Here is a 26,796-nt window from a genome sequence, read left to right as displayed (position 1 = left end):
AAATACAGATCATAAACAAATGAGATAATCTCTCAAATACACTAAGTGCCAATCATCATACACATTATTACATACATACAACTTGGGTGGCTTTTCTCCATTCTCAGCTCCTCCTCTTCCTCCAGGCTAGATCAGCCTTAAATTTGGGAGTCCAGGCTCCCTAAAACAGTTCAAACTTAGTATTCTGAACATGATTTAAATCATGGCTCAGAGACCACAGCATCAAGTTTTAAGGTTTTTTTTTTTTCTATTTTTTTGCCTTGTGATAAAGTTTCATCAATTGCTCTGTGGGGGTGAGCATGAGGTGGGATGAGTGAAAACTTCTGTTAGTTGTCCTGATATGCCAAATGCATGGGAAAGGAGCATTGTTTTGCTGTGAAGGTATCAGGAAAAGAGTATCTAGCTTGGGTACAAGTGGCTGAGGACAGATATGTTCTGGCTTCCCACGGGCTACTTAAAAGCTGTCTATCTCTTTAGCAACCTGAATGCTGAAGGTTTCCGCAGGAGTGTGTGTGCCCTCTGGCCATGGTGTGACCCTGGAGGGACTGACTCCCAGGCACCACATCTAATGACAAAGGGTCTTCCTCTCCTCTGCCATCCATTGCTGTCTCCTTGGAGGTGCAGGGCTCTGTTTGCACTTGAAGCTGCAAAGGCAATGGAAGGGCATTCCCATGGCTCCGATCAGTCCACAACTCTGCCGTCACCACAGAGAGGCACAGCAGCCTGATGGGGACCCACAGACTCCACTCTCCCCTCCCTCACCCCACCCATGAAGTGTGGGTGCTAGAGACAAAAGACACGCTCACCGACTTAGAACACAAATACATAAATTTTTAATCTGCGAAAAATACAAAATGAAACCATGTACAAGTTATGTACAAACCCTTTTTACAAGACAAGAGAGTTATCACTGGTTGTTACAGATGACAGGGTAGATCATTTCAGAGCACCAGCATTTAGTCTCTCCTCCAATTTGGTTAGGTCCTAGTAATCCACCATCATCAACATCATCATGCGAACAATCAACATTTGAAAGACAGATGAATAAGCCACGCTCTTTTTCCTTAATGAACAAGTAGGCTGACCTTTGTGTAAGCATACTTTTTTATTTTTCCTTTATCCCCTGAAGAAACGTTGAGTGCAGGTTTTGGTGTTAAGTGAGGGACGCTTTCTTTTCAGCATCTGGGGGGTGGAATGTGAGCCAGAAGTTTTACGCAGGATGTGATTGTGCCACCTGGGAATGGAACGTTCTTAATTAGGATTTCCAGGCAGACCTTGGTTTATGTTTGAAATGTTGCAGTTCTGGTCGAATGTGTCAGGCTGTACTCAGTGGAAGGAAGGGAGGCGGGGCAGGCTGCTCTGGGGCGGGGGAGCAGGGTGCTTTGGTTTGGTGTGGAAATGGGGCTCCATCGACCTTGGCGGGGCTCCCCTACCTGTTGGCTGCCTTCTCACACTGACCCTGAATCCCACCTGACAGACACTCCCGTTTGCTCTGGCAGGCATGTGTCAGTGCCGTTGTGTACATTTCCATCTAAGATTTTGAGCAGTGGGCCCAGACATGCTTCCCAAGGCGGGCACACTGGAGACCTTTGGTGTCACTTCTGTCCCTGCTCTGCCAAATAGCAAGGTGGAGGAGAAGAAACACAGACGTCCTCAAGGGGATAAACAGACCACAGGAAAGCTTTTTAAATGTGAAATCTACCTAGAAATTAAGGTTGGTTTCACCGAGTCAAAACCCCTCTCTCCTGATGCTGTAAGTCCAGAAAAGCCACTAAAGCAGCAGACTGTCGCGTCTGTTTCAGCAGCGCTGAAACCAAAGCCGCCAGGATGGGGGAATGGGGAACAATGGGACAACAAGCACAGGGAGGCAAAAGCAAAAGCACACCTCAGGATCCCTCTCTTTGGGTCCTTCTCCAGTAAGAGTTCCAGTGACCTAAAAGTTCTGTGCAACCTCCGTTGCCTACGGCATCCAAAGTAACACAGAGCACAACCCGACTGCGTGCCAGAGCCAGGCACCCTGACAAACTCCACAGTTAAGCAAACGATGTCCCTGCCCTCTTCAAGTGAGTCCTTTTACCTCTTACTTCCAAGTCACCGTCTCTTTCATTTCCAACCTCATACATGACACACCCTCTCTTTCTCTTATTGTTTCCATCTTTATTAGTCCCCCCTTTCCTGATTCTGGAGTGCCTGAGATCTCCTTTCCCAGCAGCGTCTACTTTTTTTTTTTTCCTTTTAGCCGATAAAAGTATAGTTGCCATTGCCACATTCTGCTGCCTTCAAAAAATCGTCCACACCTACCCTTCCTCCTTTAGAGACCCAGCCACACTGTGTACACACCTCTGTGCTTCTGATGCCCAGATCACACAGGACCTGCTGTGACCCTCTTCTCAGTTCCATTTTCCTCCACGCCTTTCGACTGCCATACCTGCCTTTATAGATTACACTCAGCTTCTTCCACTTTGAACTAATTAATACAACAGTTTTCAGCTGCCTGTATTCTTTCCTGTTCCTCCACAAGGTTCTTGTATTGAGGTCCAAATTTAGTGTTCCTTTCACAAAGGATCGTTTCTAGATTCACAACCATTGCCCCAACTCCCAGCCCTCAAACCAACCTCTATACTGCCAGTGGAGCTTCTATAGCTATGAGGATAAGTAACACTTATTTGAGGAATGTAGGGCTTCACATGCTAAGTTTTCACTTGGAGTTTGTTTGAGTTGGAGTCTTTGACTTTGAGACCTCCATGCTGCTGAGAAAATGCTCAGCTCTGCATATCTGCCCTTGATGACTTCCAGGAAGAACTGACTTCTCAAAACATATGATCTAAAAATGCACAGGTTCATTTTTGCACAGGTTCAATTCATGACTCTCTATTTAAAACGCTTAGTGACTTTCTAGATGAAGCCTCAACATTTTAGCTTGGCCCTGAAGACAAGTTAGTTTCTAGTGCCTTCTGTGAAGTCTCATCTTAGTTTCCCTCTGCTTCCATAGAGAATGGACAGATTCTGCAGTGGAATACCATGTCCAATTTGAATGATTTGTTCAGTCACTTGTAAGTTAAGGTGACTCACATCCCAGTTGGTTTGTATTTTTTTATCTCTTTCTACCCCTCTGCCTCCTTTTGTTCCTTCTTTTTTTAAACTGAGGTTCTCTTTGACAAAGAAAAATGGTAGATAAATGTTAGAAATGTAGCAAAGAAACAGTTGGTTTACTAATGAGAGGGAAAAAATCAAATAAACAGAGGACAGGAAATGAAGTGAGAAGTAAGACTAGTAACAGACTAGTAACCTCCTAGTGCCGAAATTCATACCCGGAATCTGGGGGTTGTGAGCCTCTAACTACATATTGGAGATATGGGTTAGAGAGGAAGGGATTGATGGAAATTGAACCAACAAAAAAGGCAGGCTGGGATGAAATTGAGAGGAAAATCCTAGGAATACACAGAAAAATCACATCAAAATGATTCAGGTGACTTTAAAATTTGAAATTTGTATTTTGAACCAAAAGAGATTCTGAAATGTAAAGCAGAGGAACAAATCTAACTACCATGTGCCCAGAGCAGATAGAGGCATTACCCTCAGGAGCACTGCTTGGGCAATGCTGCAGGAAGGACAGAACAGTATTTTCTTCATGCTCCCACTTTTAACTCAGATCACATCCTCTCAGATCTGAAAAGGACCTTAGGAGTCATCTAGATGAATCACTTTCATTTACAAATGAGGTCACTGAGACTCAGAGAGTTTCAAGAACATCTTCTAAGTGTAGAGCTAGTTATCTGCAGATGTAGCTTGTTGAAACATCATAATTAAACCGTAAGTAGGAAACTTAGACTCTCTTTCTTTTTGACATGAAAACATCCCCGATGTTCTTATGCTTTCTCCCTTTCTTCCCTTCTAACGCTAACCAAACAGTTCTAATTCCCTGTTTGTTTAAAGTCCTCAATTAATTTTTTTACAAAGTACATCATAAGATGCCCCAAGCTTTGGAAGGAAAGAGCTTCTGGGTGTTCCCTGTATGCCTTAGTCACAACCAGTTTTACTGAAGGTGTTTTATCTTGGCTCAAGACTATTTTAAAATACAAAATTGCTCAGATGAAAGTAAGAGTTATCTTAATGAAAAAGATGATGATGATGCTTTTATAAGTAGGTGCTTTATGCTTTTTCAATAGCCTGTTGGAGAGTCTGATTCCCAAAGCACTTGAGTTATTAATTTGGGAAAATGGCTTTTCTGGAATCCTAAAGTGGGATGGGACATCAGAGCCTTATAACACAGACTACACCGATGATAGCCATCATTGGTCTATGCTGAATGTAGCCAGGAAGAGGGGTCTCTCAGAGGGTGGTGAGGACTTCCTCCAGGCCAGAGAGCTCAACAAATAGAAACAAACCAGGAAGCTCTGGCACTCCTCCAAGCCCTTCAATGATCTTATAATTGTTTCTGTTTTCGTTTCACTTTCCATCTACCAGGTATGAGTTTTTGCCAAAGGAGCCAACAACCAGCCATTTTATAGATTTCCTTTTAAAAAAAATGCATAGTTGTATTTTCTGGCCCCTAACAATTCATTATTAACAAAGGCAAAACAGCATGACTTTGCTCTACCTTAGAAGGAAATGGATTCTTGCCAACTGGTTTTTGAAGAGGAGCCCTTTGCTGTAGGAAACTATCTTTGCCATTTTGATTAAAAAAAAAAAAAAAAAGTTTATATTCAAACCTCTAGCTGTAAAGAGCACGGAGTTTGTACTTGCATTTCCATTGTGCCTCAGTTTGGAGAGATGGGCAGTGGGCATGGGACATTGTGGCCTAACATTCTCTAATGGAAGGACATTTAGGTGGTGGCCATCACTGCCTGCCAGAGGAGACCAAATAGTTAAGACAAATTCAGAAATGGTTATCAAATTATCAGTAACCCACCAGGGTTCATGAAGGAAAGAAGAGCGTGGGTTGATGTACTAAGAATGTATACAAAGGTGACCCCAATGCAAAATTATTATGTATAATAGAAGGCCTAGCTTTCAGAAAAGTTGTCAAATCTTAGCAAGGGATTCACCCCACAAACCCATTTTATTTCTGTTGGAAACCAAGAAATGTGTATAAGCCTGAATAGAGACTGCTGATGTCATTTTAGTCTGCTGAGTAGACTAGTGATTGGTTATAAGTAGTTTTTAAACAATCCAATTGGACATACATTATATTCACAATATTTTTATAGAACTAATTCTACAAAATGTGACAACAGGGTAACCACAGTCTGACAAGTCACTTCAGGATGACGCCTACAAGGTGGAAACACGACATTGGCTCTGCAAGGACCAGACAGAGTTGGAAGCTCATTTTGCCTATGGTGGTAATTGGAGTACTTAGTGGACATGTTTTCATGATGGTTTCATTGCTTGGCTCTGGTCTGATTTGCAGTAACATACTATGTACCACGGGGTCATGGCCTAATGGAAGAGATAGCATGGGACTTTGGGGGGATATTTTGGTTAGTTTTTTTTTTTTTAAGTGTCCACAATTAACATTTTTAAGAAAATAAAAATCATACTCATGCTGCTCCAGAGACCCTGATGATTCTATCAAAGACTTATCATTTTGAAGTTGAAAATCATTTGGAATGGAATAATTGCTGGGATGCTGTGACACTGAGCATGCAAATATCAGAGCTCAGACACATCACAATTGTGTCTGATGGCTAGAGGAATCTTTTTTGACCACAGTTTGAAGTGGCTGATACATAGGATTTCATCGCTGGTAATTTTCAAAGGCCTTTTCTAATAGTCTGTATTAAGTATATCCGTAGCCGTCCTTGTGTTATTATTTTTTAGGTTGCTGTAACAAGTTTGTGTGGTTTGTCCCAGCTACTAAAGGAAAGCCTGCAAAATTTAGATCTGGGCAAAAGTCGTCTCCTCGATCACAAAACTTTTCTGGCTTTTACACAAAAACTCAGTGAATCGCATAAATGTGTTATCCCATCCTATTGTTAAGTAGAACTATTCATTGATGTTTACAAACTTTCAGGCTAAAAGCCCTGGACTTGGGAGATGGGGAGAGAGTCCACCAGACCTTTCCAAAGTTGAAATCACTTGCTTGGTTGGTTTGGAGATATGAAATGAGAAGCATAACAGAATGTAGGAGTCCCCGCCATTGGAACAACAAACAGAAAAATGTCTTCTGTGCATCTGGTCCTCAACTTCCACGTCCCAGGCATGCTCACAGCCCTCCTGGTATTGTTAGTTGACAGGGTAAACCCGATCTGGCATTTGTAGAAAAGCTGCAAGAAGGTCTTCCCTTTAAATATATGAACAAAAGGATAAGAAATACAGGATGAAAACTAAAACTACAAAAATATGACTTTTGAATGTGAAAATAAGTGTTTCCATATATTAAGAGCTGGTGTCAGTGTAGCCAAAATACACATCCATCCAGGAAATTCACCTGCCCCCTTTTGTCTTTTTGTTTTTAATTTACTAAAATACATGTTTACATTATTGGGCCATTTTAAAATTGCCTTAATAATCCAGTTTCCTTAATTACAAGTAATTGTGGTGGTGACCATCACTCTCCTCAAAGAAAGAGATAAAGAAGAGAAATATGCATTAAGGAGTCTGGCCACTTAGGCATTTTGATTTTGAATTGTTAGATATAGGGAAGATATTTGACAATGAGAAAAAAAGAAAAAATATATATTTTCTTTCTAATAAATAAAAATAATTTAAAATGCTAGAGGCTATACAGGACTATTTTAGTATGTTCATTTATAAATGAAATCATTTTCTTTTCCAAAATACATGGAAGCAATATTCAAGGCAGACAAGGAGAAAGATCTCTCTATTTTTCTTGCAATTCTTGCTTATCCTAACATTTCCACCAGTGATTCAGCATGTTAAGAGGAAGAAAAGTCACATCACCATTTATGAAGTTTGTCAGGCTTTAAAAAAATAGTTCTGGTCTCCTGGGAGTCAACATTCATCTTCAACTTCTCTGATTGGTGGAATCAAGCTGCTTGTGGATTTATATTGGTTGATCTGGTTAGCCATGTGGGTACTCATGGGCTTGATTTGAATGTTTCTGGGATAGGCATTATCCGGTTCATCTGTAAACCATTTCTTTTCTGCTGAAGGGCAAAATGGATAGAGAACAAGAAGGAGAAATTAGAAGCTTAATTAGTCCTAGGTCAAAGATTTTGGGAAGTTCATTGAAAAATGCAAAAAGGTAATCGAGAGAAGCTGACAGTGAGTAATTGCTAAAAGAGATGGTACAGTGTAAGGAGAACCCCAGAACCTGAAACATACCTCTGCCGCCTGTAGCAAGTGATGAACCAACGGGCTATTGGGACCTGGAGGCACCAGGGGTGGACTTCAGAGAATAAAGAGGGGTTGGAAGATTAACTCTGGCAGTGTTCTCTGGGGTTCCTTTGGTGGCCTGAAAAGCTTTGGTGGTGAGGAGATGACGAATATAACAAGTATTAGGCATGGGTGTTGCACCTAAAGAAAGACTTGTGCATCCATTGATTTGAGTGGAGATGAAGGGACACTGTCCCTTCCACAGATTAAGAGATCTAAAATCTGTTGCAGGGTTTCCTCCTCCCAGCCTTTAATTGGTTTTGCTAGTACAAGCTCACTTAAAGGTATATCCCAACTACAACACTCCTTTATTTCTTTTGAAGCCAGTTTTAGAAGTCTTAAAGTAAGCCCACAGATTTTTGCTGGCCAGTGAGGGTGAAACATTAGATTAGCAACCAATGTTTTAAAAGGCTTTTGAGATGGCTTTAATTTCGATAAAATTCTCTGTTGGTATGAAGTTATGAAAAGAATTCCTAGTGGCACTGTCTTAACCGACTATAATCACCCAAGCTGTCAACAAGGGAGCTTGACAGAGTCTTGGCATTTCATTCTCACCCTAGATCCAGAGATGGCTGGAAGAGAATGCTGAGTCAGGGCATTCAGAGGCTGGGTGAGGATGAAATGGCCTAGCATCCTCCTGGCAGCTAGTGCTATTTCACAAGACTCAGCCCTTATCCCTACCTCTTTTTACACTGGAATTTTCTGGGAAATCAGCCACGTGTATAGATAAAAAGGAACTGGGGCAAACTGCATTCTAACTTGAGAATCATATGCCTCATTTTAGTGGCTTTTAGGAAAAGCAAAGAAAAAGGAAAAAACTTTCAAGCACGCCCACTGCTATAGAGACGATGGGCTCTCTGGCCTCCTTTTCTGTCTTTCAGAACAATTCATAACTGCCTTGTCGGTGGTCCTGGATGGATATATTAACCAAATTGCTCACCTGGCTTGATCCTGATAGAGGACCATGCGTATGTGTCCCTGTATGGCTAATGATTTATAGATCTGACACCTAAGATCAGCTCATGACCACTCTGCTTGTCTCTCCTTGGTCCATGCTTCCTCTTGCTGTGTCCAGGGCCCTGGGCCCCCAGTGCAGACACTAAACTAAGTTGAGCCTTGGTGAAAGCTCGCTCACTATCCTTTGTTCTGCAGCTCGGTGTACCCCCTCCTCAGGAAACTTCCTGCCTCTTGCATCATTCTCCACCCCCTTCTCCTTCCTGCACTGGCTCTCTCACCTATTATAATTAAGTTCACTTTGATTTGAACAGATTGGACGATAGGAATTCATAATGCTACATCCTCACAGTGAAGCTAACTGATTAAGTGCTTTAAATTATTCCCCCTGACAGAATGATAAAGTTACAATCTGTTCTGAGATGATCTACAGCTTGCCAGACTCCTACAGCTTCTTTCTACATTCATTTATCTTTTTGTCAAGCAGAGTTTTTTTTTTTTTTCTCCTAAGCTTCAATTCCATAGATCTTTTAAAGTCATCAGCACATCTGAATTATTAATGAGGCTTTAGAGGCAAGGTTCCTGATGGGCTGGTTAAAAAAGGTTGTATAGAAATCCAGAACTGTGTACACATCAAAATAATTTCAGCTCCATTTAAAAAACCATTTAGTTCAAGTGTGACATAGATGAACCATTATGCATTTGTGGAAACCAATTTTTTGTGATCTACGATTAAACTAACCTTTCAGAGAGGAGTAAAGTATGATGGTTATCATGTTTTAAAAGCGTTGCCAGGCCGCTGAAACAATTTCAAACTATGACTTTTTCCAATGGTTTACGTGTAAGGATGATTTTCAGAAGAGCTGAACCCAGTGTCTGTGCTGTTTGCCTGAGATGCCCTTGGTTTTGGCTGTACCCTTCTGTGGACTGATTTTGCAAAAGGATTTAGTGCTAGGTTGGACATGCCAGGTTGGAAGGGAGAGTGAACTCTGCTGATGGAAATGAGTAGGTCTTCTGGGTGAAAGACCTAAGACAGCTGCAATTTGCTGAAATTTTTACAACTGCTGCAGAGAATAATTGTTCAGAATTTAGTCTTTACAGTTCAGCTCAAAGTTGGCATTTTGACCTTTCACGGCAGAGAGAGTATCAATTTCCTTCTGCTGTCTGTAAGAAAGAGAGCATTATTTCTCCATTTAAGTGCCTTTCTCTCTTTCCTTTTACATTTCTTGCCATAAAAATAATCTAAGCAGAGTCATCCCTGTGTTGGCCATTCAGCTTCTGCACAGAAAGGAGTTGTTTTAAAACATATCCTGGTGATGAGTTGAGGTTTTCATTATGCCTGAGAAACAGACTTTTTAATTCAGGTGCCTTGTAAGATATAAACAGCTGTGTTGTTGGAGCCTTGGTTAGATAAGATGTTGAAGAAATGGAAACAGATGAATGCTAAAATGGGTAGGGGAAAATGTGCTTCTCCCAAAAAGCTTGCTAGGAACCACACTTTAATGACTGCCAGTCATTCTGCTCCAAAATGGAGAGAGCCTTGCTATGACAATGACAGTTTGGGTTATCGAACTTTGCCTTCCAAAGAAGGAGCTGCATCACTGGGTGCTTACAAAATTGTCCATAAGGAAGAGTACTCAGGAAAAGAATTCAAGTGAGTGTTGGAGTGGTCCAAGGTCAATCCAAAGCCCTGAGCTGGTCTCCTCTCCTTGCCTCATCCCACATGGCAGAAAGACTTCTGGGGACTTTATTTTTATCCCTAGAATGAGAAGGGCGATGGATCTGGTTTTGAGGCCCTCCTCCCTGCCAAAGAAAAAGAAATCCATTTGTTATAAGTTCTTGAAGATGTGATACATGGTGTCATCACTCTGAGTAGAATGTGTGATGTGCCTCAAGTCAAGGAAGGAGTGGCATTTCAGTCTGTGACAAGTAAGCTGGTAGAATAAGATCAAACCCAGAAGATAACTGCAGAGAGTCATGACACCGCCATTGGGAGGCATCACCTATCAAGACCAGACAGGCCACAAGCCATCCACTGCAACCAAGGAGATGGCACAGGACAGTAGGTAGGGCCAAGGGCGTCTGGCTCTCTCACATACTAATTGCTGGCTCTGAGTGGGTTGTTATATTATTTATCTTAACTTCATTTTCTCTTCTGTAAAATGAAGCTAATGATCTTTCTAATGGTGTTGTTTGGATGAAAGTGGTTAGTGTCCATGAAGCACTTATCTACATACATGATAAAACAATGTGAGCTGTTAAGGCTGTCAGTATTACTGGTAATATTAGGGGGCATTATAGCATAAAGTTCATGGACTTTAGTTTAAAACACCTCTCTGGTACTTCCTGGCTGGGTGACTTCAAACAAATCTGTCCCTTGAATTCTGTATCTTTCAGATGGAAATACTAACTGCATCTACATCTGAGGTTGTCTGGAGAATTGAATGAGTTAGTATACATAAAGTGCTTAGAAGAGTGTCTGACTCATGGTAAGCACTTGGAGCATGTTAGTTTTTAGTTATGGTTAGTTAACCATACATAAAGTTAGCATGAATATGAGTACTCTCAGTGCCAAAGGACATAAGAATAGGTGATACCTTTTGGTGTGATTGCAGATGAACTAGGAGTGCAGAACTGAGGTGTATAAACCTGGGTGCTGGCCAGAAGAATGGGGATTGTGGAAGCAGAGATGGTGAAGAAGGATTTGACTGGATACCCCTCCTTAGGAAGAGGAGGAAAGGAAGGGGTGACAACATTCAGTGGTACTTGTGTCTTTGAAATATTGGCTTTCAACTTGGCAGGTGCCCTACCCCACCTGCAAGCCATCTGTGTCTTCCGTTGCTACTTTCATCACTGACATGTGAAGGTCTAGAATAAGGGTCAGGACTTCCTCCAGCCATGAAGTATCCCAGAGGAGTGGGCTATGGCAGAGAAGGGCTCATGATCTGGGCTGACATAACTGCTGGGGACCCAGAAGAAGTGCAACAGGCTGCACTGTGAAAACAAGTCTTTTTTCTGGCTCTGCGGGTTGTCAGTGCTGTGGGACCTGGCCTTTTCTCTTAACACTCCCAAGAGAAGAGCACATGAAAAAGGAGATGATGATACAGCAAAGGTATTTGGAATAGTTGGGCCTTTTCTTGCTGTATCACTAGCTGAGGTTGAAACAGAAAGAGTTTGAAAGGGAAAGATTCCATTTGGATAAAGATAATAGTTGAGAACAGTAAGAGCTAACAAAGAGATAACAAAGTAAGAGCTAAAGTAAGAGCTAACAAAGAGCTCAGTCCTTCAAAGGTAACACTGTAAGAGCTTCTGAGAGCTAGTCTGACCTTCGCCTTCTGCCCAGCAGACCCCAAGCCCCAGTGGACCCCACCCACCCCTACTGTCTCCTTTCCTTTCCGTGGACAAAGTATGGCTAGTTCCTAAAAATGAAAACTGCAATAGAACCAGAGTAATTTTCCTTTATAAAAGCTGACTTGCTCCTTTGCAGTTGTCCGGTGTGACTCTATTTGACCCCTTCTTACTGTAAGTCTGATACTGCCATTCCCTAAGCAGAACAACTGCCCACTTCTGACACTCCATAAGGACTGACTTTTCACTCCTCCCTTTCAAGTGGCAGGGGATAATCCCTCTTACCTCCCTAGGTGATGGATGTACAACCTCCTGGTGGGAGATAGTCTACCAGGTTAGTGATAGGTGCCCACATCTACTTCATCACCTTATCACAAAGCAGTGATGGGCTGAAAGAAGCTGATTGAGACACTGATTTTTTTTTTACCCTGTCTTGACTTCTGCAGTCCTTGAAGTTTCTGCACCCTCTTCTTTCTCCTTCAGGAGCCTGTTGCTACAGAAACCTGGCAGGTTGATTTAATTGTCTCTTTGGGATGCAGACACCTTTCAGCTTTTCCCTTGCTGAAGAGGAGCCAGTCAAAAGATTTTTCTGGTCATCTGGGATCTTGATGATGCTGGCAGGAGGCACAGTCAAGTCTCTTCTCTCACTGAACTCACAGGACTGTTCCCTTCTCTCAGAAGCTGTGTACTCAGCCCAAGAAAGTGCCAACAGCACAATAGTATTGTGAAACACCTACAGGCATTCCTTGAATTTTTGTAAGATGAGCCAAGGAGGTGAAGATAATTTATCAAATGATTAAAGATACAACAATATTTAAGGTCAATTTATTTCAAAAATACTTATTGAGCATATATTGAGAGTAAGGTTCTGGGTCATAACCTGTATGGTCTTCCCTGGTGGCTCAGATGGTAAAGAATCTGCTTGCAATGCAGGAGACCTGGGTTCGATCCCTGGGTCTGGAAGATTCCCTGGAGAAAGAAATGGCTACCCATTCCAGTATTCTTGCCTGGGAAATCCATGGACTGAGGAAACTGGTAGGCTACAGTCCATAGAGTCACAAAAGAATTGGACACTACTTAGTGACTAAACAAACTCAGAATTTGAAACCTCTCCTAATGGTGGTAGAAATCAACTGTAAGGGTCCAAGTCTCTCTCTATCCATTTGAACTGGCTTCAGGAAGGGGCCTGTGTAGCAGCCATTAGGGATGTTGATTTCATGAGTGTTGAGGCTGAGGTTTCACTGTGCCTCCTGGTCTGTCCATTTACTTAAGTTTCCACTCCTTTCAAAGCCTAAAACAAATTGAACTGAATGGCTTACAAATTGCTTCTTTTAGAAAGGTGCAGATAATTGAGTTTCTAGCTGTTGTTCTCTTTAAGTACACATACTTTCTCTTCAAATAACCTTTCACTTTCCACCCTGACCTACTTATTTTTTGGGTGGGAAGGGGGAAGAGGAGAGGTATCACATGAAAACTTTGAATGCCTCCTTCCTAAGAGAACCTGAAAGAAGGATGAGAAGTTTGGGGTCACATGGAAAACAATGGAAGAGACTCTTCATTCAACTGAGGAAAGAACAATATAGTAGTTTGGACTCATAAAAAATAGAAGTAATAATGATACCTTTTTCATTACTGAATGTATCATTAACCAAGTACAATCAACTTTCAATTGTATGACTGAAGTCCAGAGAACATCCCCAAATTTCATTGCAAGTCAGTCTGTTCCCACTCCATTCCCATCACAAGATCATCTCATCACAGCTGCTAACAGATTGTATATAAAACGCATTTTGGATTTACTTCTCTCTATCTGCCCAATCTCTGGTTGGGATTTCACAAATGTCTGAAAGGCAGGTGGGAGAAGAGACCCAGGTAATACAGAGACTGAATCATCAACCCCCAGATAACTGGGTATGGGCTATTGAGTTGATACATATAGCTGAACAGCATTAATTTGGGAGTCATTCTGATCCAACTTCAAGGAGACCAATATACATATATATATATATTTTTACCATTAATAATCCTCCTGGTTTAAATCGAAAGGAGGGTAAGCTATTCACCAAGAAGCAGGTTTGCCAAGTGGAAGAGCTGCAAATGTTTTCCAGAAAAGTTTATCACTTGGCATTATCACTTGATTTAGTTGGTCTTGCCAAGATAAACACAGAGATGTGGACAGACTGATGGGGTACTCGGTTGGGGTGATGGTAATGGGGGGAGGTGGAGGAAGCTGGGTATCTTGATGGGAAAATGCTTTTGGACTTGGAGCAAGGTACCAAGGTGGGCAGGGAGGCCACGTGCAGATTGAAAGGCAAGCCAGATGGAGAGAAGTTCCCCCCAGATTACCCAACCCCAACCCCAAGAACACCAAAACAAACTCTAAGGGGTCTAGCAGTAGCAGCAGGACAGCCTCATTGCACTGAGCAATTTAGAAAGTGGAGGAAGGGTGAGAAGAAGGAAGGGGAGAGGAGGGGAGGTGGGGAGGGGGGAAAAAAGCAAAACAAAATAAATAAACCCACAAACAGAACAATAAAAATAAAAATAAACAAACCAATAACAGAATAAAATTTGTAACTCCTTTTTTTTTTTAATTTCACAAAAGTTTTCACAAGGACAACGTTATAGAAGAAAACCCCCAGCAGTGGCTAGGTCATGCAGAACCATTAATTGTCATACCTTGGCCCATTCTATTCATCCTTGTTGCACTTTAGAGAGAGAAGTAAGCTATGTGAGTTTTACAATGCTTTTAAACTGTCATATTTCCTGTTGAGCACTTTAACTGGCACATTCTTATAGTTATAAATGTTCTGAGGGCATAACTTTATAACCTCCTTTGCAAAGAATGCATGAATAGCTCTTCATGATCCAAAACTAGGGGATATGTGTGTGTATGTATATATATACATATACATATATATACGTATATATGTGTATATATATAGTTCTATATAAAAAAGATAGTTGTATGTAATGTATAAATCAATACATAGGGACAAAAATAATTTGAAAAAATCTTCCACTCATAGGGCTTTTTAATATCCATGTACACAATGATCGCCCACTTGAATACTGATTGGAACACTGCCTTGCCCTGTCTTGGGTGTGGGGATGGAGATTTTGACTAAGCCTCACTATTTCGTCAGTAAAAGTGCTTGTCAATTCACACAGCAAGCAGATCTCAAAAACTATCATGCTTGGGGGGACAGGGGATTCAAAGTCTAAACCCAAAACATTCACCATAAAAACACCTTTTTAGAGATGGTTACAGCTGTGACATTTTCCTCCCCCCCCAACACCTGTGCTGTTCAATGAAATTTGTTTTCAAATAAACATTTCAAATGTATATATATAGCAGCCCAAGGCTAGTCCATCCTCACAAGAATTTGATTATGGTGGAGTTGGCCAATATTTAAGAACTACTGTAACTTGCCTAAAGCATGGTTTGCATGCATAAAATATCTGAAAACTGCATATTGAAAAAAGGGTATTTCTCTACTTTTTTGCTCATGCTTACTGTTTAAAAAAAGAAAGAAAGAAAGAAAATGAAAGAAAAAAAGAATTATACCAAAATGTGTTTGGCTCACTGTTGCACTCTTTTTCTTCTCTCGCATCTGTTAATGACAAGGGGTCCTTCTCTATGACTGTCATTCACCTGCCTAAGTAGATTGGCTATGTTAAAGAAACTGACGATGAGGAATTTCTCCCACTGGCTTTCTGCTCTGCAACAGCCAGCATCATGCAGCTGTGCCAACAGTTGAAGCTGGCTTTTGTCTTTGTGGAGTCAACTGTGGCTTGATCCTCCTATATTCTGATTTATTTAGCATGCTGGCTTCTAGAAAAACATGATCTGCTGCTGGGTTTATCTTCCTCTCTTTCTACCACGGCCCCAGCCCTTGCTCCTCTGTGGCATTGGGGCCCTAGCTGATCAAACAAAGGGGAGTAAAAAGGTCCCCAGAGAATGCATGGAAAAATACTTGCTCTTTCCTGAGCATTATTTATTCTGTACATAAGGTAGGTAATTCACCTTTTAAAAGATGTAAAAGTCCCAGGAAGGCAGTTTTTAATGACTTACATCTGATATTTATGATACATATGGCTTTTCATCCCAAATGTCAAAAGTGAGAGAAAAAACATAGCTATTCATATGGCAGCATAAGGAGACAGAATAACAATATGCAATCAAACCTCTTTTCACTTAAATGAAATGACTTGCATTTGATACACCCAAGAAGGGAATACTAGTCTTTCCGCCACAGTAATGGTAGAAATTTTCCTATAGACTCTCAAAGGAAGCTAGCTCTGGGACAAAAGGCCTTGGTGAGTAACTAAAAAAAATCTCTGATGTTCTAACAAGCAAGTGCTTCATCATCTACACAAATGGTGAAAGACTTTCAAATGCTTTGAGATACTTCGGCCCAGAGAGTAGAAACAACCAATATGTTTCTGTTGCTTTTGGGTTGCTTGTTTCAAATACATGTGTGTGTGTGTATATATATATATATATATATATATTATTGTGTATATATAAAAAAATCAAGAGAAGGAAAGAAAGGAAAACAACAAAATCAAAACCCAAAGCACCCTGATAAAACCGATACATCAGAATAAACTTCTCTTCTACACTAACTAAACTTGCTTTGCATAACTGACGTGGGGATCACAAGCACTCCCTTCTCATCTGTGAACTCATTCCTGCAGTGAGCTATTTATGTCTGGAGCATGCCTTTGGGTTATTTTTCCCCTAGAATCATAAATAACTTTTGGTCCGTCTGCTTATTTGCTGTTGTGCTCAAGGGTTTTATGGTGGTGGAATAAAAATGACAACCACATGCACACTATCATACATATGCAAATATGTGTAAAAAAAGGGGGGGGGACTACAGGGGAAAATGGGGGAAGTTACTGCTGGAAACACCCACTGGGGAAATGAGTGGCAGATACAGTTTCACACACGGAGGCAGTGGATACACACATCAGAGCCGCTCTTCCTGCACGTACTTCTGTTTGTCTCGGGACTCCCGGGACTTGGGCCGGTTCTGTCGGTTTGCCGTGGATGGGATGGAGTGGACGGAGGAGCTCTTCTTGCTAGAGGACTGGGACGAGTGGGAGGAATGGGAGAGGCTGGCCCGGGACTGGCCGGCGTTGTGGTCAAACTGCATTAAGCAGAAGATCAGGTCCGTCGGCACGAGCTCGAACTCGTACGGGGGGTTGGTGATGACATACCTGGATGCGGAGAGCAAAGAAGTCACAGAATGAGGATAATGTGGTGGAGATTTCACCTCTCTGAACCAAACCAGGTCTACCCAAGGATTCCAGACAGCCCAAGGCCTTAGACAGGATCTTCGTAGTGGAACAAAATCTATATAGCTCCACAGAGGAAGTCAGCCATGAGCCCTCCCAGAGATTCTGAATTAGTGCTAGACAAGGGAGAATCAAGTGGTACTTCTTGTGGTCTGCACACCCACTTCAGTACAACATCAAGTTCCCTTCTGATCCTGAGAAGCACAAGTGCATGCAGGAAGTTTCAAGGACTGCACTGCATCTCTTAGTCTAGGATGTTACAACAAGCTCATACCCATATCACAGTATCTTTGTTTACCACCATCTAGCAAAACCTTAGTCCTCTCTCCCTCTTTATCTTTTGAAAATCGACATTGGTGAAGGATTTCACTAAATGGAAAGCTATAAAACACTTACCTGCCTATGTGTCCCTCGGGCTTTAACTGTTCTCCCCAAAGATCACCTTTTCCCCTGATTAGTATCAGATATGACTAAAAAAATCACCATTTCATTTCTAGTAATGGATCTCAAAAGTGTGGTTCTCAGGCCAGATACATCAGCATCATCTGAGAACTTCTTAAAAATGTAAATTCTTTTTTGAAACTGATGTATACTTGATTTACAATGTTGTGTTAGTTTCAGGTGTACAGCAAAGTGATTCAGTTATATATATATATATATATGTTCTATTTCAGATTCTTTTCTATTTTAGGTTATTATAAGATATTGAATATAGTTCCCTGTGCTATACAGTAGATCCTTGTTAAAATGCAAATTCTTAAGCAACTCCATTCAAGTCCTACTGAGTCAGACACTCTGGATTGGGGGTCAAGCAATTTGTGTTTTAATAAGTTTTACAGATGATTCTCATGTTCACCTAACTGAGAATCCGCAAGACTACAGAAAGTATGTTCAATTCTGGCTCTATTGTATAATCTCTGGGCATTCAAACTTCATATTTTCATTTCATACCAGTTAAGTCAGAGTAATCAGAGTACTTTTAAAAAGCACCCCCCGAGATTCTACTCTGTAAGTAGGTCTGAGAAACACTCATCTCTATGGCGTTGTTGCCTGAGGTATATTATACAAACACACTGACTTTGACAATTCTAGGACGTACTTTTAATTTTAGGCTGCTATGAATTTACTTTAAAGTGTATTAGAGAAATATAACTAGCATACATGAACTGTAATCTTTTTTCTGCTTCAGGTAATAATATACACTTTTCTTTAAAATAAATATATAAAAGTAAAAGAGTAACTGAAAAATACATTAATTAAAAATATATGTGTCTATGAAAATAGAATATATATATAACTGAATCACTTTGCTGTACACCTGAAACTAACACAGCATTGCAAATCAACTATATGCCAATAAAAATTAAATATATATATATATATATGTGCTTGTGTGTGTGTGTGTATATATATATATATATATATATATAGAGAGAGAGAGAGAGAGAGAGAGAGAGCTTCCCAGGTGGTACAGTGGTAAAGAATCCGCCTGCAAAGCAGGAGAAGTGGGTTCAGTTCCTGGGTCAGGAAGATACCCTGGAGAGGGAAATGGCAACCCACTCCAATATTCTTGCCTGGGAAATCCCATGGACAGAGGAGCCTGGCAGGCTACAGTCCCTGGGATTGCAAAGACTCGAACACGACTGAGCAACTAAACAACAATGACAGGTATATATGTATGTGTGTGTGTATAGATAGATAGATATGTCTAAGACAGGGCAAAGGAACCATTTACCTTAAACAGTAGCAATATGAAATATTTCTATGAGATACCAACAGAATTATCCCAGTAGCAGGAGTTTGGAAGAAATGTTTTCCTTCAGTCAGTTCAGTTCAGTCGCTCAGTCGTGTCCAACTCTTTGCGACCCCATCAATCGCAGCACGCCAGGCCTCCCTGTCCATCACCAACTCCCGGAGCTTACCCAAACTCATGTGCATCGAGTCAGTGATGCCATCCAACCACCTCATCCTCTGTTGTTCCCTTCTCCTATGCCCCCAATCCTTCCCAGCATCAGGGTCTTTTCCAATGAGTCAACTCTTCGCATGAGGTGGCCAAAATATTGGAGTTTCAGCTTCAACATCAGTCCTTCCAATGAACACCCAGGACTGATTTCCTTTAGGATGGACTGGTTGGATCTCCTTGCAATCCAAGGGACTCTCGAGAGTCTTCTCCAACACCACACTTCAAAAGCATCAATTCTTCAGCGCTCAGCTTTCTTCACAGTCCAACTCTCACATCCATACATGACTACTGGAAAAACCATAGCCTTGACTAGACAGACCTTTGTTGGCAGAGCAATGTCTCTGCTTTTTAATATGCTGTCTAGGTTGGTCATAACTTTCCTTCCAAGGAGTCTTTTAATTTCATGGCTGCAATCACCATCTGCAGTGATTTTGAAGCCCCAAAAAATAAAGTCTGACACTCTTTCCACTGTTTCCCCATCCATTTCCCATGAAGTGATGGGACCAGATGCCATGATCTTAGTTTTCTGAATGTTGAGCTTTAAGTCAACTTTTTCAGTCTCCTCTTTCACTTTCATCAAGAGGCTTTTTAGCTCCTCTTCACTTTCTGCCATAAGGGTGGTGTCATCTGCATATCTGAGGTTATTGATATTTCTCCCAGCAATCTTGATTCCAGCTTGTGCTTCTTCCAGCCCAGTGTTTCTCATGATGTACTCTGCATATAAGTTAAATAAGCAGGGTGACAATATACAGCCTTGACATACTCCTTTTCCTATTTGGAACCAGTCTGTTGTTCCATGTCCAGTTCTAACTGTTGCTTCCTGACCTGCATACAGGTTTCTCAAGAGGCAGGTCAGGTGGTCTGGTATTCCCATCTCTTTCAGAATTTTCCACAGTTTATTGTGATCCACACAGTCAAAGGCTTTGGCATAGTCAATAAAGCAGAAATAGATGTTTTTCTGGAACTCTCTTGCTTTTTTGATGATCCAGCGGATGTTCGCAATTTGGTTTCTGGTTCCTCTGCCTTTTCTAAAACCAGCTTGAACATCTGGAAGTTCACGGTTCACGTATTCCTGAAGCCTGGCTTGGAGAATTTTGAGCATTACTTTACTAGCATGTGAGATGAGTGCAATTGTGCAGTAGTTTGAGCATTCTTTGGCATTGCTTTTCTTTGGGATTGGGATGAAAACTGACCTTTTCCAGTCCTGTGGCCACTGCTGAGTTTTCCAAATTTGCTGGCATATTGAGTGCAGCACTTTCACAGCATCATCTTTCAGGATTTGAAATAGCTCAACTAGAATTCCATCACCTCCACTAGCTGTGTTCGTCGTGATGCCTTCTAAGGCCCACTTGACTTCACGTTCCAGGGTGTCTGGCTCTAGATGAGTGGTCACACCATCGTGATTATCTGGGTCGTGAAGATCTTTTTTGTACAGTTCTTCTGTGTATCCTTGCCATCTCTTCTTAGTATCTTCTGCTTCTGTTAGGTCCATACCATTTCTGTCCTTTATCGAGCCCATTTTTGCATGAAATGTTCCCTTGGTATCTCTAATTTTCTCGAAGAGATCTCTAGTCTTTCCCATTCTGTTGTTTTCCTCTGTTTCTTTGCATTGATCGCTGAAGAAGGCTTTCTTATCTCTCCTTGCTATTCTTTGGAACTCTGCATTCAAATGGGAGTATCTTTCCTTTTCTCCTTTGGTTTTCGCTTCTCTTCTTTTCACAGCTATTTGTAAGGCCTCCTCACACAGCCATTTTGCTTTTTTGCATTTCTTTTCCATGGGGATGGTCTTGATTCCTGTCTCCTTTACAATGTCACAAATCTTTTTTCCTTCAGACTTGTGTAATTAGGCGATGGATGGAACTGTCTCATAAAACTTGAATTCTCCCCACAATGTCTTTATACTTGCTATTATAATTAAAGAAAAAAGCTTCCCATAACCACCACCAAAGTCAGCATTGGATTTAATACGGGCAGAGCAATTTGCATGTTGCGAACACGCATGTAGACTTTTGCCCTCATTGTGTGAGACAAGAGAGGGCATTTCTGTCTCTGCCTTTGGGTGGGAGGGCAGAGTGGAAACATACTCACCTCTTCGTGCATTGGCTGGGGGTACTGAGGTGAGCATCTCTCAGCCGATAAATTCCAAAACAAAGCATATTGTATGTTTTCAGAGCTTTGCAGAACAGATCACCATAACAACCACCATCCTTGGAGACAACAAAAGAACAGAGAGAAAAATCATTTTTATTTGACTGAAAGTAAAGGTCCTGGGGGTGGGAGGGAAGGGCCTTTTCATGAAAGCTCATATTAGCGTCTCCTGAGTCGGAGGGTCTGTGCTGAGGAACAGTGGCTGAAGAAGTTAAATGTGGTTTATAGCCTACGCCCAATGTTGGTGACTTTTGGGGATCAAATAAGAATGGGTTTTCCTCTGGTTCTCTCCAGTTTTCCATCTGCAGCAATGAGAGCTCTAAGGGGCTGGTGCCTCTCCTTACTTTAAGGTATGGTATAAGCTTGAAGGTCTCAGATGTCTATTTGGCTAAGGAGAAGAAATCAGCTCTGCAAAATGTTGATGATGTTTAGCCCCAGTTCAGTTGCAACCACAGTGATCTGACTGTGTTGTCAAAAGTGCTCAAGTGATAATTAAAATCACTACCAGAAGAAAAGACCCCACCAGGTACTATGGTGACAGGCTCTTTCAGAGAAGGACTGTGTGAAAAGTACAATTTACAGACCTTGGAGATGGCAAGGGGGGAAGAGAATGTGTTTCCCCAGGAGCTGGAGGTCTGCAGGCTGAATAACTGGGATTCACAGTTCTAATCAGTTCACAGTCACTTTCCAAGGGTCTGGGGCCAGATGAGGAATGTGAAAGCACACTCACCCAGAAGCACTGGCTTCCTGCAGCCAGCTAGCTTCAGGTATTAATACAGGAAGGGCACCAAGGGCTGACTTCACTGGGAATAAAGTGACTGCATCTGTCCTTCCTGTTACCGAAACTGGCAGATGGGCCTCATACTAGAGAACACAACTGGAGCCAGATCTTACCATTATTTAAAGTCTTTGTTCTTTTAAAGTGTTGTTGTTTAGTCGCTAAGTCATATCCGACTCTTTTGCTACCCCATGGTCTATAGCCCGCCAGGCTCCTCTGTCCATGGGATTTTCTCAGGCAAAAATACCGGAGTGGGTTGCCATTTCCTTCTCCAGGGGATCTTCTCGACCCTGGGATTGAACCCACATATCCAGCATTGGAAGGCAGATTCTTTACCACTGAGGTGTACCAGTGAGTAAATGATAGATAAAAAGAGTCACTAGCTATGGAGATGACCTTTTAAGGAAGCTCTAAGTGTAACATAGATTTTTGTCCCTCACCAAACTAAAACACAGTGCAAATTAGCATCACAGTTTCAGAAGACATGGAGAAAGTGAGCCTTTCCTTGGCTCCTTTTCCACTATTTGGACTTTCTGGGTGGCAGGCAGTACTGTTCATACAATAGTCTTACTGGCTCTTAAGACTGCTGGTTCCAGCCCTTGAATACATTCATGGAGTTGGGCTGGGAATAAGGGTCAATTAAGACTGCATACTTCTGCCAGAGTGCCTGAAGCAGGCTGGTGCGTGGAGCCCAAAGGGAGGCACGGGTCACCTCTGTAGCAGGGAGGGCAGTGAGGGAGTGACTGAGTCCACATTCAGAATTAATAGCCCACGTGCATGTGTGTGAAGTTGCTTCAGTCCTGTCTGATTCTTTGTGACTCCATGGACTGTAGCCCACCAGGCTCCCCTGTCCATGGGATTCTCCAGGCAAGAATACCTGAGTGGGTTGCCATGTCCTCCTCCAGAAATATAATAGTCCATAAGAGCTTTTAAAAAACACTGATGGCTAGTTGCCATGCCCTCTTCCAGAGATATAAAAGTCCACAGGAGCTTTTAAAAAACACTGTTGGCTGGGACTCTGGGCCTGACCCTGACATTAGTGGTTTTCAGAACACTATAGCTTTTTATATGCCTCTAGACCCACTGGCCCAACCAATAGCATCTCATGTGGATCCTTTATGTCTCTAATTCCAGCCTGAGGTCTCCTAAATATAAGGCTGGAACCAGTCACTCTCCCCTAGCCCTGCTCCTTGCTGTAGAGGTGACCCATGCCTCCCTTTGGGCTCCGCATTCCAGCTTGCTTCAGGCACTCTGGCAGACCAATTAATGTGCAGTTGGGCTTAAGTAGCCTCGATACACGCCAAGACCTGCAGAATGGGTTCCCTAACTTGTGTGCATATGAAACCACTTGATGCCTCCCTTCTTGTGGCAGAAGATACTCTAGGAGAGTCAGTAAGCCCATGGTCTCTGATAGGGTCCCTGTTAGGACCAGTTCTCAGTTTCTCTGAGCCCCAGTTTCCTTAGAGCATCTGATAAAAGAACCTATGCCAAAGGGTCACCATGGGGATTAAATGAATGAATCCATGTAAAATACAGTGCCTGATACACAGTAAACCATAAGCATCACCTCTGATAGCTCTTTTCATGTGGAAAGAAGCAAAGGAAGAGGTCTAGCCTGACACATTCAGATGTGGTCATTTCCAAATAACAGGCTCAGGTGCCCTCTGCCCCCTGAACTCACCCCCAGGTCTGCAAAGGGCCCATCGAGCAGCGCTAACTGGGCCACACGGCAGCGGTCCCTGTTGGCCAGCGTCTGGGGGGTGCTATAGCCCCCGCGCAGTGCATTCTCCTCGGCGATCAAAGCCTCCAGCTCTGGTGTGGCTCCTCCAGTCACCAGGGTCCTTATCAGGGTAAGGATGTTGTCATTGAAGTATGTCTGGGAAGAGATGGGAGCAAAGTCCTTTAAGCACACACCCTAAAGTCACGACAACTGACATTCAAATTACAACTTTTCTTAATGTCTCCTGTTTCAAGTTCTGGCCTGTCTCTTCAAATAGTTTTATGTGGGAAGTGAAAAGACAGCAGCCTCCAATTATTCCATTCTTTTCTCTCCTCCTTGGTTCTGCCACGAGAGCCTGACTTTAAAACCTGAAATTCAGTGGATTTTTATTAAAGGGCTAAAGTCGAAACGGTTGGTGTTTACCATAATTGGTACTAGTAGGGATGTAAATACGGCTTCCTCTCCTGCTTGCTAAGGGACTCTGGGCGTATGTAATAAAATGCAGCCTGACCCAGGCAGGATGGCCTCTGAGTTTCTGCAACCCACGTGCCGGGAAGCTGCTTCCCTCAACAATGGTAGAACTTCTCTCTTTAGAATGAGATGCCGAGAGCATCATTAAGGCCATGCATTCAACAATTTATCACACACTTTGATAACAGGCTAAACCAGAAGTTTCTATCAATTAAATATGCCAGATAAATGTACGACAAGGTGGATACCCTGGTATTTTTGTTTTTAAGTAACCTCTGTGGTCTGAGGCGAATATAGCTTATTAAGGAAGCTTCCCTCGACGTGTACATTTGTCTCACATCGGAAACATACAGGTCTGTCAGGAACAAAACAATAGGAGTTTTAAAAAATTACTAGGATGTCAAATAAAAGAGCTCAAAAAGGCATTTTTCACACAGCCTATTTCAAGGAAAATCTCAGTCAAGGGTCTGTTTTCCATTTTCAAGTGTAAGAAGAAATCAAACAGGCTAAATAATATCAAGCTAAAGTTTGCCTGTGGCTTTTGAGGATGGATGGACCTTTAGGAGCAGGTTAGGCAAGACAGCTGCATTTTTACTTCAGCAGATTTTTGGACAGTTCACCTAGCAAAAATCTAGTGGGTACCAAACCAGGTAAAGGATGAGTTCTCTACAGCTTGGCCATCATAGTTCTATGTCTCAGGGGAGGTTGCCTAATCTTTCTGGGCTTTGATTTTCTCATCCGTAAAATAAGCACCATCATTAAGATCAAGTTTATATGCAAAGAATTCCAGGAAGACTTCTGCGTTAAAATGGTAGCTGCTAGTGAGGCTAGAATCCCTAGGTTATTGAAGTACTCACAAAAGCACCCAAAGTGATACAAAATTTCAACAGTGACAGGAAACTAGGAATGTGATTCAGAACCAGTCAGGCCCTAAGGAGAAGGTGTCATCTGTCAGAGCTTAGGTGCCCCCGGGGGGGGCAGAGAAGCTGAATGAGAACAAATATAGGAGGAACCATTGCTGGTGTGGTTAAGGGATGAGAGGCAGGCTAGGGGTTCAGCGCTGACCTCGCCACTTGGTAGCTGCATGATTTTGGAAAGTTATTTCTCATTTTTGTGCCTCAGTGTCATGATCTGTAAAATATAATAGAGTGGGTTACAAGGACTATATAACTGATATGTGTGAGGCACTTAGAAAAGTGTTTCCTGCACGGGGAGCACCGAGAAATACTTTCTGGACTAATAACAGAAACTCGGGCCTTTGTTACCTACTGTTTAGTACGTGGAACTCTGCTCAATGTTATATGGAGGCCTGGATGAGAGGGGAGTTTGGGGAAGAACAGATACCCGTAAATGTATGGCAGAGTCCCTTTGCTGTTTACATGAAACCATCACAACACTGTTAATCGGCTCTACCCTAACACAAAATAAAAAATTTAAAAAAGAAACTTGGGCCTTTGTTGATGAAAAGACAGGTCAATTCATGACCAATTTTCCCTTTCAAAAAGTCTTTTCTGGCTTTTTTTTTTTTTTTGGTGGGGTAGTGGGGTGGGGTTGCAAACCAAGGCCATTCATTTTACCTTTGAATCTGCACTTCTCAGGCTGCCTCCATGCTAAGACTCCGTTTAGACTTAGCAAAGACCCAGCAAGGGTCAATGGGGACTACATGCTGAGCTGTAACCAGAGCCATGTGGGCCACCATAGGTGAACTCTCATGGAAGCTGGTTCAGGGCACACATATAAAAACATTTCCCAAAGTTTTCATAGGTAAATTATCTTCTCTACAGTTCAATAGACCGTCGTTAGAAGCAGAAGCCCCCTCACCTGACCTCAGCTCTGTGGCACATTAAATGAGGGAGTGCCAGACACAGAATTTTGACAAAGGCCTTTGTGCTATAATTACCCTTCTAGATCAACACCCAGGGAGGAGTTCGCCAGCATGAAGTGTGGATGGCAGAACATTAATGACCTCATGGTGAAAAACAAACCTCTCTCTTGCTCAAATGTACAGACAGAAACAGCTAATATAAATATTTTTTAATATTTGGAAGAAGTAAAAGAAAAATTTAGGAAGCATATGTTTTAGAATCAAAATCAATTAAAAAAATAGTGAGTATCTCTAACAAAAGATCAGATGATAAGAAAGCTGACTTCATACAACTTATTCAATTCTTTTAAAATGTAAGATATTGAAATTATAAAGAATATAATTTAAAAATGCCTGAAAAGGATCCAATGCTTTTTCATGATAAACACACTCAAAAAACTAGAAATGGAAGGGAATTTCCTCAATCTGAAAAAGGACATATATTAAAACATCAGACTTATAGGTGAAAGATTGGAAGCTTTCCTTTTACATTAGGACCAAGACAAAGAAGCCAGCTCTCACCACTTCTATTAAGCATAGCACTGGAGGTCTTAGCCAGGGCTAGAAGGAAATAAAGGTATCTATATAAAAACTGAAGAAGAAAAATTATCTCTATTCACAGAAGACATGGTCTTGTATATAGAAAATCCTAAAGAATCCACTAAAATGATATTCTCAGTAATAAATGAATTCACTAAGATTGCAGAATACAAAACCAATCATTTGTGTATCCATGCATGTGCAATGAAAAACATAAAAATGAAATTAAGAAAATAATTCTTACTACAATAGCATCACAAAGAATAAAATACTGAGGAATAAATTTAACCAAGGAGGTATAAGATTAGTACATTGGAAACTACAAAATATTGTTGAAATAAAGAAAATCTAAATAAGTGGAAAGACAT

General features: G+C 41.7%; 1 protein-coding gene across 26 annotated transcripts in view; it reads right to left on the bottom strand.

The window, feature by feature from the left end:
- Window positions 1-810: 810 nt before the first annotated feature.
- KCNMA1 (potassium calcium-activated channel subfamily M alpha 1) overlaps window positions 811-26,796 on the bottom strand; it is a 762,573-nt gene continuing 736,587 nt past the window's right edge. For 9 of the 26 annotated variants that reach the window (XM_081573838.1, XM_081573851.1, XM_081573835.1 and 6 more), the window contains 4 exons: window positions 23,515-23,709; window positions 20,996-21,114; window positions 16,642-16,866; window positions 811-7,112 (listed from right to left, as the gene is read on the bottom strand). In XM_081573838.1, coding sequence (XP_081429964.1) covers window positions 7,088-7,112; window positions 16,642-16,866; window positions 20,996-21,114; window positions 23,515-23,709 — 564 coding nt within the window. In that variant the 3' untranslated portion in view covers window positions 811-7,087. Of the gene's footprint in view, window positions 7,113-14,319; window positions 14,349-16,486; window positions 16,867-20,995; window positions 21,115-23,514; window positions 23,710-26,796 lie in introns of those variants that run through there. The other 17 variants (XM_081573839.1, XM_081573837.1, XM_081573845.1 and 14 more) reach the window with 4 other exon arrangements.

This window comes from Giraffa tippelskirchi, chromosome 2 (genome assembly GCF_054371585.1).
Source record: "Giraffa tippelskirchi isolate mGirTip1 chromosome 2, T2T-mGirTip1v1.2.pri, whole genome shotgun sequence".
NCBI classification, from domain to species: domain Eukaryota; kingdom Metazoa; phylum Chordata; class Mammalia; order Artiodactyla; family Giraffidae; genus Giraffa; species Giraffa tippelskirchi.
This window is presented reverse-complemented; position numbering and strand designations above follow the sequence as displayed.